At 38.0% G+C, this 18,066-nt stretch overlaps 1 protein-coding gene and 1 non-coding gene across 7 annotated transcripts in view; both read right to left on the bottom strand.

The window, feature by feature from the left end:
* Positions 1-475: 475 nt before the first annotated feature.
* The window catches only part of CEP295 (centrosomal protein 295), a 43,381-nt gene continuing 25,790 nt past the window's right edge, over positions 476-18,066 (bottom strand). For all 6 annotated transcript variants that reach the window (XM_053934273.1, XM_053934271.1, XM_053934274.1 and 3 more), the window contains 12 exons: positions 13,975-14,081; positions 12,370-12,484; positions 10,551-10,784; positions 9,141-9,301; positions 8,757-8,916; positions 5,935-6,569; positions 5,110-5,283; positions 3,834-3,951; positions 2,868-3,074; positions 2,283-2,388; positions 1,681-1,780; positions 476-847 (listed from right to left, as the gene is read on the bottom strand). In XM_053934273.1, the coding sequence (XP_053790248.1) occupies positions 800-847; positions 1,681-1,780; positions 2,283-2,388; positions 2,868-3,074; positions 3,834-3,951; positions 5,110-5,283; positions 5,935-6,569; positions 8,757-8,916; positions 9,141-9,301; positions 10,551-10,784; positions 12,370-12,484; positions 13,975-14,081 (2,165 nt within the window). In that variant the 3' untranslated portion in view covers positions 476-799. The remainder of the gene's footprint in view (positions 848-1,680; positions 1,781-2,282; positions 2,389-2,867; positions 3,075-3,833; positions 3,952-5,109; positions 5,284-5,934; positions 6,570-8,756; positions 8,917-9,140; positions 9,302-10,550; positions 10,785-12,369; positions 12,485-13,974; positions 14,082-18,066) is intronic.
* On the bottom strand, positions 12,731-12,814 carry LOC128784857 (small nucleolar RNA U2-19). The gene has a single exon (XR_008429658.1). It is a non-coding gene; the product is annotated as a small nucleolar RNA U2-19 (small nucleolar RNA).

The following is an 18,066-nucleotide window of genomic DNA, read 5'->3' as shown; positions in this document are numbered from 1 at the left end:
GTTCCCTTGGAGCAGATTTAGAGGAGGCTGCAAAAATGAGTACAGGGCTGGAGCACCTGTGAAAAGTCTTAGAGCTGGGGTTCATCTTGGAGCAGAGAAGGCTCCAGGGAGATCTTTATAGAGCTTTAAGCATTGCAGAGGACCTTTAAAGGTCTCTTCCCCAACTACTCCACTATTTGCTGTGGTGCATTTTAACCAGAATGAGCATTCATGAAAAGCCCTTGGTGCTGCACCTGTTAATAACTTAAGTTTTACAGCAAAAGTTGAGCTTTGGATTTGTCCTGATGACGTGCTTAGCTCAGAAAACTGGAATAGAAAACATCTTTAGAAGAAGTAAGAGAGTAAGATATTTAATTCTCTCACTCAAGTGCTTTAAGAGGTACCTTGTGACTGCAGGAAAGCATACTTCTAATCTTAAATTACATAGTGCAAAAAAATTCCATCTTTACAGAAGAGAAGTCCTGTCACCTGAGGATTCAAATAACCATAAAACTTTATTTGAAAATGTTTTATACATGTATATTACAAAAGTTTATATATCTTTAAAATATTAACATAAAATACAGGCCTTTCAGGCCAGTAGCTCAGTCAGAGACAAACATTGAAGAAAGCAGCACAGTCCATCTGCTGTGGTGAGCTCTGAACAGGGACCACAGGGGTTTGGGGTACTCACTGTTTTGCTACAGTTTAAAGCTGAGTATTCCTAAATGGCTTCACAATTCACCATTGAGGCTGCACCACTCTGGCCTGGATTGTACCAACACCACTCTGTGTCTTTGTTGCTCAAAGTCTTTGCCTGTCATGGTGCTTTCCAAGTCTTCTTGGCTCGCAGTTTCTCCAGCATTTTCTGCAAATAAAACAAACCATGAGACCACAGTACTGAAGCTGAAGTGACTGCCCTAAAGCCAGCATGCCTGGGTACTGTGCCTGTAACCAAAACATCAGGAATGGGCAGTGCCTCCTGTTCCAAAGAGGCCACAGATCAAGGGCAGGGGGGAAGGTGTGCTTATTCCTCTTTTCTGTTAATGATGGGATCTGTAAAGCAATGTAACAAGAGCAGCCACTCATTCTACCACAAAGCAGGTGAGCTGCTCAGGGCTAAAGACAGGTATTGGCCTTGGATTCCCCCACAGTAGTCACAGCCTGTTAGGATTATCTTCCTTTCAGTTGTCTGGGGTGTACCAGGGGAAAGGGAATTGACAAGCCCAAGGCCTCTTGTTCAACCCTGTTCCACAATTGCCATCAAAATGCTGACAAGATCTTGCACCTTTCAAGTTTGGGTATGCCCAGAATCCTACCCTACCTAGAGTAGCCAAAGCAGTCCAAAAAACACCAAACCCAGAATGCTGCCTTAAGATGGAAATTTGGTCAAGTCTGGACCAAGAAAAAGGCTGCTATTCTTTTGCTACAGACTTTCCAGCAGTTGGAGCCTTTTTGCTCAAGCTCAGGTCATAAAAAAATTTAGCCTGAGGCAGACATGCTTTTTAGAGAAAAGTTGAGCTCAGTTGTTGACAAGAAAATTCTTATATAGACTGTACCAATGGCATCACTTAACATCCAGACTGGTTTGAGGGTCTCCATTTCAGCTCCATTCATACCACATCTCACTTATTCTGACTGGAAGCTCAGTGAAATCAAGAGACCAAAGAGCAAGAGGACACTGTAGCAAACTATCATCACCTTTTGAAACTCTTTAGCTTTTTCTCTGTTTTTAGCATAAGTTTCTTGCCTTGTTTTTTCTTCATTTCTGATTTTTACTTCTGCAAGCTGATTATAAAGTCTGTGAAAACAGAAAAAAGAAAGTCAGTGTCTGGGCAGGAAGGAAGTGGCAAAGATGGAGTAGGTTAACAAGCTTAAGATTTTGCCCTGGGTCAGTTGCCAGCAACTGGGACAATTTGACTGCACTCTCCAGTAATCCAGAATAATTTCAAATTCTTTTTCAGCTGCATCAAACAAACCTGTTCAGAACTGCACTTGTTGCCTGTTTCTGCTCCTAAGTGCCCAAATGCAGCTGTGAACTTGACATCAAATTTCATCCCATGTGAGGCATTAAGTGGCACAGCTGCCTCAGCAGAGTGACCTTTCCTCAGTGCCACCTCTGCATTGGCATTTCCCAGCAGGTACCTACATCAAACACACCTGGCTCCTCTCCCACCTCTTCAATACTAAGCAGCACTGGGTCTAGCTGGAAAAGCAGAGACTGAGCAGCAGCTTTCACAAAACACGTATTAACTACTTTGTTTTTTTAAATTAAACTTCTCCCACTTGTGTTCATGCAATACCTGGATGTACACTGGTGCATTTCAATTTCTCCAGACTTCCTATCCTCTGGAGAAGATACTTTCACTTCTACTTCTTTCAACTGATTGGCAAGTGCACCATTTCTTCCTAAGGGAAAAAAAGAAGCCAAACATATCCTAAATTTAAATCTCTAGTTCAGCTAACTCAAAAGCATGAGAGATTTCCAAAGATTTTTAAATAAATCCCTCCAGTCTCACTTCTGAGGCTGCTGCCTTTGCTTTAGGCCATCCATGGCTCTCCACAGCCAACCTCAAAGTGCCCAGGACCAGGCACTAGAAATGCACCAGTTTGCACCAGTGATAAGCAGCTGTTGTTTGCAGAGGCACCTTATGATGATATAGGTGGGCTGATTGTGAAAGATGAAGAGCCCCCATACGGGCCTTTACAACACTGAACAGGCAGCCACACAGTGGGGGAAAACAAAGCTCCCTGATTCCCTGAGAAAACATATTAAAGAATATCCCAGTTTGCAACAGCAAACATGTAGCAAATATAAAATCTATTCTTTGATAGAAACAGCAATTGAAGGGATATGTAATGCTGTGTCTTGCCCCAGATAAACCTACCAGAGAGAAGACCAGACTTCTTCTGTCTGCTTCTTAGATTCTCAGACTTTCCTCCTTGAAGCTTTCTTGCTTCCAGCTTTTCATTTTCTCTCTCCTTATTTTTTATTGCTTCTACTCTTTTCAGAGATTCCTGCATGAAATTCTGCTTTCTTTTTAAAAAAGATTTTTGTAAACTTCCAGGCGTAGCTGCAAATTCCAGCAGCATCACTGTGAAAGAAAATGAAAAGTCTCCACATCTTTCACTTTTAACAATGAGCAATAAGTCATGCATTTCAAGTTACTTCTAAAATGCAGAGCTTGAGCATGTTCATAAATAGCATGAGGAGAATGGCATTGAATGATGAGAAATCTTGCAGAACCAGCATCAGTTCAGACCTAAGGAATCCAGTAAAGGTCAGCAGGTCTGCCCAGACTAATGCTGTGAGAAATACTGCATCAAAAGCATCTGGATGCATCAAAACATATGGAAGACATGACAAGTCCCCAACACAATTAAGTTCTGTGAATTCCCGACCTTCATATTACTGCAGTTCATCTTAAACAAAAAAAAGTCAGTATTTTACTACTGTTCCAGACTACCATCAGAATAGGAAAAAGGACAATTCTTTGGCTACAGGACTTGGGGGACTAACAGAAAATGAGAAATAAACAAAGGTACATAAATTATGACAACAAATCAGAAAATGGCACATATTTTTTTCAAAATTAAGTCATTACAAAACCAAACAAGTATAGTGGTAGAGATTCTGAAGTTTCATGTGAGAGAACCTGGCACAGGAAGAGACAAGTCAATGTGACACACACTAAACCTCGGTCAAAGGCACTACAGACCAAGCCTGAACAGGAGAATGCACTTACCTAAGTAAAAGTAGCTCCAGGTTTTCCAAATGAGAGGTGTATTTTGTTGATAATTTTAATACTAAAAAAAATACTTGCAACTTCAGTGTACTGAAGTACCACAATTACCTGCAGTCTGATGTGACGGACAGTGACTCTCACTGGGACTCTGGGCTTGGGGAGAACTGTCAGGCCTTTTGAATGCTGAATAATCTGCATCTGGAGCTAGTGGTAAAAATTCTCTTTCCTGTTTCAAAAGGATCAGTGATTGGATTGGAAATGCTTAACACATGACAAATTTGAGTGAAGCAGTACTACTGTACCACTAGCATAGACCCAATACAAATAAAAGACATGCTTTTGCCTTTATACCTAATGCAAAGAAAAATCAGAAATGGATTTTGGTAATAGGTGTGAAAAAGCTGTTTCCTAAAAACATTTTAAAACTTAAAAAAACAAACAACAACAACAACAAAAAACACCCACAAAAAACCCCAAAATCATCCATTAAAGACTTTTGCCCACCAGATTTCAATTGTGTGTTCTTAATACAGGTCTGCAAATCCAATTTCTTTTCCTTTCCTCCCACTCTCTCCAGTTCTCCCCATCACTCTCTTCCTGCTCTGTCTTCCCCCCCTTTTCCCAGAGGCAGGTGATATCCACTGCAGCAGTACAGCCTCCAGCTGCCAACCTCCACCACACCCATGTATCAACTACATGAAAAAAATCCATCCTTAGACACTTTCAGGAATTCTCTAGATGGCTCTTGAAATTAGTGCATGATTTAATCTCATCTGTTCATCTAACAGACACAGATTACTTGGTTCTACATCAGTGCTTCAGTACCCAAACTATTGTCTCATTACAGCCCAGCCCCTCTGCAGTTTACAAAAGCCTTTGCTTTATATAAGCAAGCATCAAAAAGAACACCACAGGTTAATTAAGTGTGGCAGTTATGAAGAGCTGATTCATTTTCCCCATAAACCTCTGCTGTGGCACTCTGGTATGGCTCCATCCTTACAAGGTGAGGGGTTTCTCCTTTTTTTTCCTGTCTAGTTTGTAGTTTTCATTTTATCCCACACTCTCCTTTCATTCAGTTTTCAACTAATAAGATGCAATCCAATCTTGCAAACACCAGCAAGATGGTTTTGTTTTTTGCAGCAAGTCTTCCTAAACTCTATCTAGATCAATATGACAAGTGATTCTAAGGAATACCCCAAATTTAGGATCTATTCAATCTGTCTGGAAAACACAACATCAAACCACGATGATCCAAAGCAATTACAAAGTTTGGAGAACCCAACAACCTCTTGTTTTTCAACAGTGGATGAACTGCTACAGTGGGGCCTCTCCTTATTGTAATTAATACTAAGTTCAAGCCAGAAGCACACTACATAATGCTCACCTCAGTATAAACATTACATTCAGACTGATCCACACATGCTGAGTTATCCATTGCATCCTCCTTAGTTTTCTCTTGGTTAGGATGTTCAATGTCTAATTCTACAATACTGATGTCATTGGAGCTTATCAGGGTGAGCTCAGGTTCTTCCATAATACCATGCCCTGACTCAGTCTCCTAGAAAATAAATTAAAAAAGACATCAGTAAGGAAAAAAAGTAAAAACCCAGTATTTTCAGCAACAACTGCTGTCAGAAAAAGGAAGCTCATTTAACATATAGAAAAAAGAAAACTTGCCCCAGGCAGTAAATGAAATACAGAAAGAATATTTGTATATCAGAATTCAAAAAACTGAAACAAATAACCCAAAGCAACCAAACAACTAAAAAACTCCCCCTCTCCACAAGTTTAAATTACTTAGCTCTAGGGCAAACTTTTTTTTTTTTAAAGCTACATCAACTATTTCTTTAAGTTTGCTTATGCTTTGGTTAATTTATTTACTGCCTTCAGGCTTCTAAATGGAGCCAGGGGCTGTTCAGTGAGGCACCTATGCCATGTAACCCAGCTGCATGAACTCTATCACTTGGTGCTTAGAGAAGGAGATGCAGTAGGGATGCTACAGCTCCTCCAATCATTGTGGGAACTCGGCTCATTTAAGCTACTGGTAATTATCTCAGTGCTAGGATCTGGAAGAAGGAGTAGGGCAAAACTCCAGGAAACAGGAACTAGAATTGTAAAATCAACACTTGCCAAGCTTTCAGATATTAAAGGTCTAAAATAACTTTGGGCAACAACAAAACCCCTACTTTTGGAAATCTGTTCTACTCACCCAGACTGGAATATGACATGAGCTTCTGGGCAGAGGATGAGAATGTTTTCCATGTCTTTGGAATAAAGAACTGTTCTGCTGTACAACAGTGTGCAAATGGATGTCTGAGTCTTCCAAGTTCGTTTCCCTGAGAACCCTCAGAGATTCCTGTCCTTCTGGAAAGCTTTGATCTGGCTCCTTTATATCCATATTGCACTGAGAATGCAGCTCCATTGCTTTAGTTACTTCATCTACATGAACTGATTTTTCAGGAAGCTTGTTCTTATCAAATGCCTCCAAAGGTAATTTTTCAGCAGACACAGTCTCTTTTACTAACTGCTGAGGGAAAGTTTCATCCATTGTAACTGGTATGGGATCTAGCTGATAAAATGATTTTTGCTCTTCCAGGAGAATCAGACTTTCATTCCGCAGATCTTCCACTGAACACTGGAGATTAATACATTCCATACTTCTTGACAGATCTTCATATCCACTTGCAGGTGAAATACAGTTCTCATTGCCGCTGTTTTTAATTCCAGGGGTTTGTTCAAAAGGTCTCTGTGACACAATGTTCATATCCCCTGGCTGATCAGCATTCTGACAGTCATCACTCAGAGTAGATTCTAATTGCAGTGGGTGAAAAGATTCTTCAGATCCTGTTTCAAAAATTGTCAGAAGTCAAACTTCTTGCTAACAAAACAGAATTTCCACTTTAAGTCTCTCTATAAGAAGACTTTTCAGTAATGTATAACAAGAAGTCGAGTAAATAGGAAGAAACATTTCGTTTAAAAAACTGCTTAACTTTCCTCAAACATAATACCATTAACATTACAGAAAATTATTCCATCACTGTGCACAAAACTTCAAGAAACAACATTTTCTGCTGCTTCTTAGAATATGTTTAGCAATGGACGTCATGATGGTGCTGACATAACTACACTGGAAGCCAGAATATTTTACAGCTTATACTCTGTAAATGGAAGTCCTCCGAGTTTCTTTTGGGCCTGCAACAAAGTCTCTAAACCAGAAAGAAAATGATCCAAAACACCATTACTTGGGCAGAAAATCTTGAAAGTAGAAAGCAACATTCCAACTGGAACAGAGACTACTGTTCCTACAAGGTACAGTATTGCACCCTAAATTATCTTCCTCTATCTGAGCATAGAAATCAAGATACCATTCTTCCCCAGAAGAGGTTGGGCAAAGAGTTAAGACTGGCAATCAGCATTAATTACTGGGGAGGCATTTCAGCAGAACAGCATCTGCCAAACAGACAACAGTGTTGCTTAAATCACTTTTGTCCTAAGATTGATAAAGTCGATTACACAGACTCCAGCATTGTGCAATCACCAGACTTTTTGTACACATGCAAAGTGCCACAGAAACCTTTAATGGTTTCCTTTAGATTTTTCTTTTGCATTTTTTGATACGCAGAATTTTTTTTCTAAATTTTTAAAAAATTCTAAAAAATTTTTAAAAATTTCTAAATTCTTAAAATTTAGAAAAATTAAATTTTTCTAAATTCAGATTTTACATGTATAAATAATATTGTCTGCTGATAAATAGCTGTTAATGGGGAGGGAAGAATTACACTGCAACATCAGCCATCAACAGAAAATTCTCTGGATGATGCATTTGCATGTCAGCCTTCCTTGAACAATCCAAAATAGTTTTTACTTGCTTAGCCTGCTGCTTATGTTATTTTCCCCCTCCTTTTAAAGCACAATAATAATTGGTTTGGGATTATAAAAACACTTAAGAGGTTGGAAGATTTTGCAGTTAAACCACAAAGACTGTGTCTATAACCACTTTAGAAATAGATAGGTTTGAAGTTAGAATGGAGCTTCCGAAATCCTATTTGCTGTGACCACAATCACATCTTGAAGTCAACCTCTTCTAGCATTTTTTTTGCATTCTTTGCAGGTTTCTTGCATTCTTTGCAAGTCACAAATATAACTGACCAATAACATTTGCATCATAACTACATCTATTATTGAATTATTGCGCCACATTTCCTGTTCCTGTTCAGCTTTTTGCTGGAGCATCTTGAAACACTGAAACACCCAATTCTTGCTCCAGAAATATTTAAATTGCTACTAGTCGCATTCGAAATTTTTAGAATTTAGAATTACATGAAATATCAAGTTAATTTAAATTTAACTGCAAAACATTACAAAATATTTTGCCTGCTAAAAGCTGCAGTTGACTTAATCATAAACTTCCAGTTATTAATTATAACACCATAGCTCAAAAGGTTGCTGTCTTATCCTCCCCTTCATTTTGTAGAGAGATAAGGTAGTTCTGCAATCAAACCAAGTAACGCAGTGTGCAGTATACTGCTGTGACTTACCAGTGGGAAAGGAAAATTGAATTGTTTCTTGAAGAGCACAATGTATGTAAAAGACAAATTACTCTGTTCAGAGAGACTAACACATGAACAAAATTTTAAGCAATTTTTGGAATCTCCTTACCTTACTCAGACTTACAAAGTAATGGATATACATTAACAAATATTTGAAAAAAGGGCAGTTTCAGCCAGAGTTGATATTTCTTTGCCAACCAAATCATCGCAGATGGAGTAAGTAACATAATATTCATTACAGTGACTTGAATATGCTGGTCTGCTTTTGTATTACAGTCATAACTGCTGAAGAAATTAACTTTAAAAAATTTAGTTCTACCATTAAGGTGGTGGAGGAGACTGTGTGTGAGAGTGCAGTGGAGTTAAGACATTTCAAAGCACGGCTGAGAGAAGTGAGATCTGTCCCCATTTCAAACCCATACTAAGGGCTGGTATTTATACACTGGCACAAAGCCGATTTTGAAAACTACACCGAACATACCTGGAGTAACATTTTCTCTAACCAGTCTTTCTTCTGATGAAATGTTTGGCCCATTTGTTTCAAGACTAGAAGGCAGACTGCTTCTTTGTCTATTCAGACTGGAGTTTTCCTCTTCTAGAAATGCACACACATCTGGACTTTCTGTTGAAAATTCCGAAGTCTAGTGGCATAAAAAAAATTTTTGATTTAAGATTAATTTTCTCAGAAATATGAAACATAAAAAGGTAGTTTTTGATTTTTGGGTCATGTTTCTGCTACAACCAGCAATCTACTTATATAAAAAAATACCGTCTTTTTTTCTAAATAGTATAGGGATTATAGATTTAAATCTTACGAAAATCTTCAGCCAAAGCATTTCCTCCACCAGAGTTTTTCCTGCAGTACCTTGCTAAATTCTCGACTGTGTTGGGAAATTCTGTATTGAGAACAGGATGATGATGATGATGTATCGAAGTCAACACTTGGTTCCAAAGGCTGAAAGAGCTGGTGATGGAAGTTTGGAAAAGGTCTCTCCATTTCAGGAAAACAGAGTTCAGTTGCTAGAGCTATAAGAGAAGAGGTTATTTTAAAAACAAACAAACATCATCCACACCCCCAAAACCAAAATAAAAACAAATAAAAAAAACCCCAAACCCCCCCAAACAATGGACATATCACAAGTTGTTTCTATATACAGTAAATAAAGTCTATAATATTCTGCAGGTATACAAATACCAGCTGTAAAAACGAAATCTTTACAGCATCCAATTCTTTAACTCTGACACAATGCAGGTATAAAAAGCAGTAAGAAAGTGCTACTCTGATTCAATTTTATTATTCTTTAAGTGAAAAGGTGAAGTCCATAAGTTCTCTGTTCAGCTCATGTGAGACTGCCTCAGAAGTAGTGTTGGTTTCTAAGTACAAAACTAACAACAGAACAAGGCCAATGAAGAGCCACAAGGATGATTAGAGGATGGATGTAGCACGTGATGTTCAAAGAGCAGCTAAATAAGTGAGTTTGTTCAATCTTAAAAGAAGAACTGGAGGTGTGAGGGAAGTGGTACAAAAATGTCTGCTGTCTACGACCTCTTAAGAGACAGTACAGAGAATCCTAGAATGGTCTGGGTTGGAAGGGACTTTAAAGATCATCTAGTTCCAAGACCCTTGCAATGGAACACCTTCTACTTGACCAGTTACTCACAGCCCCATCCAACCTGGCCTTGAACACTTCCAGGGATGGGGCATCCACAACTTTTCTGGGCAACCTGTACCAGTACCTCAACACCCTCACACTATGATTGATTTCTTCCTAATATTTAATCTGAATCTGTCCTCTGTCAGTTTAAAGAAAATGCAGTCTCCTTGAACATGCAAGAGAAAAAAAAAATAAAAGAAGAAAGTTATTAAAATGTTGCTTGGTGGCATAGAATCCTTGTCCTTGGAGATATTCAGAACTTGCCTGGACAAGCCCTTAAGCAACCTGGTCTAAGTTGGATTTGCTCTGAGCAGGAAGGAGAAATTGACAAAAATGGCACAGGTAGCAAGCAGCCCAGCTACAGTGGCAGGAAGCTGCACAGAAATGATAGAGACCTGGTCAGTCTTTTTTTTTTTCTGCACTAGATAATGCTTTGTGAACATATATCTAACACCAAGCTCCAAGAACATCAAAGTATTGAATTCTTGCATGTAGAATCCTTATTGACTTTAAAACGTAAATTGAATATAAATAATACAGACCCAATGCCTAACACTGAGCAAGCTCCTCATTCTGTATGACCAGAGAATAGCACAAAAATGCTATAAAACAATTAATACCTTGGAAATGTGTATTGTCCTCTGTGTAAGTGTTCAAGTTCCCAGTAGGTCTCCCCAGGATCTGCTGTATCTGGTTTTCTTTATAAAAATACATCTCTCCTTTGGAGAACTGACTTTCAGATGCTCCAGACAAATTCTCTTGCCTCTGCTGCAAGGTTAAAGGAAGCGAGGAGTTCCAAGGGTGGCTTCCTGTTTCTCTCAGAATTCCAACTTCTCTACTATCAGAAGACAATCCTGAAATAGTAAGTTAGATGTTCACAGTTTTGCATACAAACCACTTACATTATATCATTTGAAAAGACAGTGCTTAGTATCCTGAAATATTCATAAAGAGTTCTGGGGTTTTGTTCCTTTAATTGTCTCCTGTCAACACTCCTACAAACCCTACCACACATTTTCACAAACACAAGTTGCTAATATCTAATTAGGGAGCAGACAGTACATAGCACTTTTACAGCTTAGCACTTTTACAGAATGTAGACTTAAGAAATACTGAAATAAAATCAGAAAAAAATTAATACCGCTATTTTATGCTAACTAGCACATCTTTACCTCCTACTGCATATAAATGTGTCAATCCTTTCATGTGATCTTGAAGATCTTCATGACACCCCACAGTGGTTTTATTCGTGCTCAAACAGAAATCGCTTTATACCAACATAGAAACCGGAGGGACCAAGACAACCAAAATCATGTTCCTAAACAATACACCAACCCCTCTTTATCCATAAGCTTACAGAAGAACTGCACAAAGCTACCAGAAAAGGTCATTACTAAGCACTGAGTGTATGGTGAAGACACAGCTAGACTTGAAAAATTAGTTTAGTCATATAACTTCTGGTATTTTTCTTCAAGAAAAATTCTGGTATTTTTCTTTCACTAAAAAACTAACTAAAAAAGAATAGAGAAGAAAAATTACAAGAAAATTATCTTAGAAATGGCTTTAGCTTTCTTACATCAATAAAACACAGATGTGTCACAAGTTATGAAGTTTACTACTCAAAATAACATCTGTTTGAAACATTAGTGTTAAAATGAGCCGTTGAAATCTCAGGCTGTAAAAACTAAAATCTTCAAAAATTGATTTATAAACATGGAATAACACCCATACATACGTTTCTTAAGAAATCAGATGCGTGTCAGAATGACCCAATATTAAGCCTCAATGTAAGCAAATCCAAGGGTCACTATCTAATCAATTTCAAGCTCGCTTCCATGTTCACAAGTAATAATGTCAGGAGCACTTAAAATTTTATTATAAAGGAACTGGTTTTGATTTTATGAAAAACTAACATCAAGAGGCAGACTACAGACGAAAAATAGTAAGAACACATATTTCCCAGAAAACTATTAAAAGTCAATATGGCATTCAAATGACATTTTCACAAGTAAGTCATTAAGAATTACTGTGGTGACAAGCAGATACTGGAACAAGTCTCTTAACAGCAAGACAATCATAGCTCTGCAATAATCCATGATGTATATTGATTAGGAAACTTTTATCAATGTATTGTTTGAAGATAATTTTTAAAACAAAAATTGCCACTTGAAAGCTGCTAGTGTTAGAGTTGCATAATAAAACTAAATATAACCTTTGCCAAAGCAGATGTATAATAATATTAAATTATTATAGAAGTAAAAAATCATGAGCACCTAAGAAAACATTCTGGTTATACCTCAACTCTGTAAGATGTATTAACCAACCTTCAGTGAAGTTTGATAAGATTATTTCAGAAGAACTTACATTCAGTGAGTTAGACTGCCATGAAATGAAACCACAATTTTCCTTTTACAAGAACAACAAAACCTGAACACTCACCAGTGTCAACGGGGCTTGCATTCAACATTTCACTGGTTGAAAAGGTGCCAGTGGAAACTGTTGAAGTTACATCACAGGGTATTTGTTGCATGAAAGCCTCTGAACCTGGCACTTCCTAGGATAAAGTAACACACATATTACCATGTATTCACATGTTCAGAAGTAAAACTTTAAACCCACACGTTTTATTCTGAGCTCAGTTCAAGTGTAGGAGCCTTCATGTTTTGCACAGTCAGGCAAATATAGATTCATCCTTGCTCAGTACAACACATTCACACCCCATGTCCCAGGCACATCACCCCCCAACAGCCCCCTCCCCTCTCTCTCTCTCTCATACACACACACACTCTCATATAAAGCCTCTCAGAACTGCATACAAATCATGACACCTGGAAGATTGTTTTATCTTCTGGTGGTCAGATTTGGCTATTTCTCATCACAGACCCACTTCAGTTGAATTGTGGATCTCAGAGGGACATATATGCAAAACATTACAAACTCATGAACTTTACAAGTACTTCCAATATTGATCTTTTTGCACACAGTAGACTTAAAATCTAATTCTATGAAATTAAACTAAAATATACAAAATCTTCTAAAGCATTATCGTGTTTAATTTTAAGGTAAGCTCTACAAAGTCACAAAGCAGATAATGAGGGTTCTTGTACTTAAAAATTTTGAAGAATTAGATGTGAACAGTTCTTCTCAAACTCTGACTTAAAATGTGCCCTAATAAAATTAAAAATCTAGGAAACCCTTCTGCTACATTTCTCATTATGTACTCTCTCTCACTATATATATATATATATATGTATGTATGTACGTATGTGTATTTAACATACACATGTAGAACATTTACATCCCAAGGTACTTTTATATATCCATCTCATACACAGCATGCTTTAAATACTGGTTTTATCTGCTACCAAAATGACGGAATCTTTGAGGAAGAGAAAGGAGGGAGACTGGTGCTGGTTTTGGCAAGGCTTTTAACACTCTCACAATATTCTATGATCCCAATTTGGATGTTGCAACCTGGATGGATGGACAGTTAGAAGGGTAAAAACATGGCTGGATCATCAGGCTCAGAAGTCAGTGACTGAAGAGTTACACACTCTGTGGAGGTGGGGAACAAGTACACAGGGCCCTGTCTTTGGCAATGACTCAGAGGAGGTGACACCACACTTTTATCAAATTTGCAGATACATTAAGACAGGAAGAGCATCCCATGCACTGAAGGACCTCTGAGGTTGCCTCTAAAGAAATGGTATGAAACTCAGCAAGGGCAAAGTCCAGCACCTGGGAAGGAAGAAACCAAAGCACCAGTCCCAGCTGGGCCTGCCTGGGGAGCAGCACTGTGAAAAAGGAGCCTCAGCAAGCTGAGTGTAAGCCCATAGTGTGCCCTGACCGAGGAGCAACAACATCCCATGCTGTAGGAACAGGAACAGAGCCAGCAGATGCACCACAGTGGTTACCTCTTTACCTGGTGCTTGTTTTACTGCTGCATCTAGAATAGTGCACCCACTCTTAGCCACCCAGTATGAGAAAGACAGATTACATCACAAAATAAAGAGTGAGTTATATGATTATTTTGATATGACTAACCGTATTATCAAGCCTGAATGATGGTCCAGAACTTGTTCTAAGTCTCTCTCCACCTTCAGCAGCAACAGCTGGTGAATCTTGAGACACTTGAGAATCCTGGGACTGGGCTGAACACAAAAGTAACAGAAGCAATAAGGAACAAAAAAGCCATTTTCGAGTTCATAGTGAGCCACGCACAGCAGAGGGCAGTAACACTCCACTGCTGCTGGCCTCACTCTTCGGGCACTGATTCTGCCGGTCCTTAACCACTTTCCTCTCACCTACACAACAGTTTTTGCTGCACCATACCACCAATTTCACCAGCGACCTGTAGTCCTTGACACGTCTTCCTACAATTTCTAACTACCACAGAGCAGGCAGGAAGAGCTCGAAATTCATGTTTTAGCTTAGCAGAATGAAACATGGCTTTGCCAGTGTTATCACAATAATTTCACTGGAGTGGGGGGTATCCTTTACAATCTACCATTACAGTGATTACAAAGAAAAGCAGACATTCTAAGTGAATCAGAGAAACCAGAAGCACTGAATTGCTTAACTACAGCATGACTAATACCATGGAACTGAGTCACTTTTGCCATAATGCTCTTACACATCAAAGTAAGTAAGATCAGTATCTGTGCAAAAAAACCACCACAGCAGCACCCAAAAAATGCAATTTCTGCATTCAGTGCTGATAAGCACCTTCAAAGTTTAACAATCCTATGATTATAACTTAACTGTCACAAACAAATACATACTCTTATTTCCAGTATAGTTTTCAAGAAAGAAGTGCTAAGTATGAAACTGAAATGAAACACAAGTGAAGTAGGCATGTTTTCTCCCAATTCTAAAAAGGCTGCTAATGACAGACATTTCGAATCCCCAGCTTTTGTATGACCCTCTACTTAGGCAGATCTGATTTTTTCTGAATCCTAACACTACTTTGTACTTTGTATATGCTGAAACTCAGCTTCTTACTAGATGGTAAACTCTGGTTGTTCTAATTCATGCTATTAAAAAAAAGGGAGATGTTTCCTCTGCAAATCAACAACAGTGATGGATTGATATGATATGACAATAATAAATCGTGTAATAATAATAAAGCTTGTGTTCTCAACAAATATTAAATGTTTTGAAACTCATTCTAGGGAGAGGAAAAAAAAATCCAAGATTTCTTATTGCCACCATTACCCAGTATACATCTAGGAGAAAGTACAAAACATGAAAGGAAATACATCTAAACCACATTTATTTACAGATCAAGTACTCAGCTCATGTCCACTCCTCTTCCTTGGAGCAGGATACAAGAGACAGAGGATCCTGGAAATGAACAAGGCCTTCAAGAAAATTCCTTGAAGCATGAAAACTGTGATCATCTAATCAATTGCTATTTAAATATCTCCATAGGAGAAAAAAATGCATAGTACAAAATGTTAAACTTAAAGTAATAACAAGAAGTAGTGTCTAGAAATGGCTGTCAGACGTTCAAAAACTAAAAACAGACTATTTATTTTAGAATTTGATAAAATGTAAATGCTGGAACAAGCTACCACATAATTCTCCATTTCTTGATACCTTTCCATTAACATTAGAGATACTTTTCTGAAAGAAGTTATTTTAATTTCACTAGAATATCATCATGACAGGCAGTAATTCAGGATACACTAGAGATGAGATTCAAGCATTTAATAATCTCTTGTATATAAATTCTGTGGACAGCTATGTTACAAATATTTCATTACTGAACTGTAATAACCCGCACTGTTCTTGTGATATTAATACCAGGGATGAACTGTATCAATTTCATGCTATAAACCAAATTATTTAATTAAAAATCCATGCTCATATCACATGACTTTATTATACTAATATCTGTAAAAATCCGGTATTTCATGATTCATAAAGGAGGGTTTTTCAGTTCTCTCTCCCTCCTCTAAAGTAATAGTGCAAGATTCTTGCTCCTCACAGCATCCTGAAATCAACATGAGACTTTCATGTTTTAACTTTCTAGCCATCACAATGTCACAAAGAATTTATGTTTAAAAGCTGAATCTGTAATACCCCAAATGCTTCTTTCTCCCCCCAAGGGGAATGGCAGTAAAATAGCAACAATTATTTTAGGGTGCAATTTGAAAGACAAATGACTGAAAATCCAACCACTCAGTGAAGGCAATATAAAAACAGGGATTAGTCCAAAAGCAGCCATGTAGACAAACAAAGAAACAAACAAAAGCTAAACTGGTAATGGAAAAGACAGTCTGTTGAAATGCCAAATTATGGACAACTATTTGTGATTACTAAAGATAAATTGAAATCTTAGGTTCGCCTGGATCACAAAATAAAGTCATGCTTGGAATAACACCTTTGTACAGAGTAGCAACACATGAAGATAATCACATCTGGAACACCGCTCAAGGGAATCACTGCAGATATACAGAGACAAGCCTGTTGTGTCTTCAAGGAGAACTGTGGAAGAGGTGTATGTATCCAACCTAGACACTAGCTGCAGGCTTACTTCCTAAGGAAATTAGGCTTATGTACCAAACTGCCCATCTCACCTGCACGGTTACTCTGTAATTCCCTACTAACAGCTTAAATTAACCAAATAGGATTGGAAAGAACATCAAGTATCCAAAGTTCCCAACTCATCAATGCATCAGTGGCATGTAAAAGAGCAACTCAGATTTTAGACTCACTGGTGGCACTCAATGCAACATCACTTCAGCAATTACCTGTCCTCTGGCTGCAACCAGCTGATCAGTTTGTGTAGCACTTGCAGCCACTCAGTACTGAGCACAGGAATTCATCTCCCCTAACCACAAGCAGTCCTTAAGACCCATTTTACAGACATGACTGCCTTTAAATTTGAGAGGCAAATTATATAGGCAGCTAATTACAGACTTTCAAAAAAACTGCCTATTACCCTCAGCAACCTTCTTAGCAAAGGAAACTCACGTTTGTTGATAAAGCATCTGCACGTAAAAAGCAGACTTACCAACTTTCTTTTTTCATCTTTTATGTCTGATTTGAAAAAGCATGTGAGCAATGACTAGGGATTTGTACACATCTCGTGGTTCTGTAGTCATGAAAGCAGTACAACTCCTAAGTTGTAAAAACTTACATTATTTGGTCAAAGGTTCAAACCACCACATTACTTCAAAGAACAAGGTCAAGGATCACACAAAGCACTCACTTACTCTTACCTGTAGAGATACAATTACATCTTGAAAACATGAAAAAAAATGCAAGCATGTTCTGGTAAGAATCAAGTAGCAAAAAAAAAAAATTTAAAACCAAATTAAATAAAAAATCATAAGCAACAACCTAAAATGAACCTTACATTTTCACTTCAGAAACCCTATATTCAAAGTGCAAGGGACTGTAGATTTTCTTGCTGAAATACCACACGAGTTACTGAAAGTACCAGAGAGCTTCACAGCCCACATATTTTCAAGATTATTGCTGGCACTCTTGGTTGCTGATCTGCTCAAGAGGGCAATCCTCTTAAACACATAATCACAGAAAGCTTTGGGGTTTTTTAATTTTAATATAGATGTTCACATAAAGTTTCCTAATCCTCTTACATAAACTATTGCATTGTTTATATACAATAGTCTATAATGTAAAAAGGCACTACACCAAGATATTTTATATTCATTTGGTAACAGCTGCTCTAGCAACAGTTCTACAACTTATTCAGAAAAATACAAGTCTTTTCTTCAAATATTGTTAAAAGACAAAATGTTTTCATGATAATTGAAGTTCAAAGATAGATATACTTCAAAAGGGGCATTCTGAGAAATAAAGAAACAGCTGAATGAAAATGAGCTTATATGTACTTATTCAAAACAACTCCAATTCCAAGTAAATCCAATTGAATTGGAAATGATGTCTCAATGCACACTAAATGAAAAATTAAAGCTTGGGGCCAGTGATGAAATTTCGAGCAAAACCAGGAGGTGTGCACTACATTGTGGAGACCCTGGGGGGCATTTCCGTGGTTTAGGGAGACACAAGAGGCTTCCCTCAAGGGGCTGTTGGACCCCGTTTGCTCCTTTCCCTGTCCTTGAATCTGTTCCTGTGTCCCTGGGCCACTCCCTCCCTGTTCCCTGA

This window comes from Vidua chalybeata, chromosome 2, assembly GCF_026979565.1.
Source record: "Vidua chalybeata isolate OUT-0048 chromosome 2, bVidCha1 merged haplotype, whole genome shotgun sequence".
Classification (NCBI taxonomy): Eukaryota; Metazoa; Chordata; class Aves; order Passeriformes; family Viduidae; genus Vidua; species Vidua chalybeata.
The sequence above is the reverse complement of the archived record's forward strand: the minus strand, read 5'-3'. Positions and strand labels throughout refer to the sequence as shown.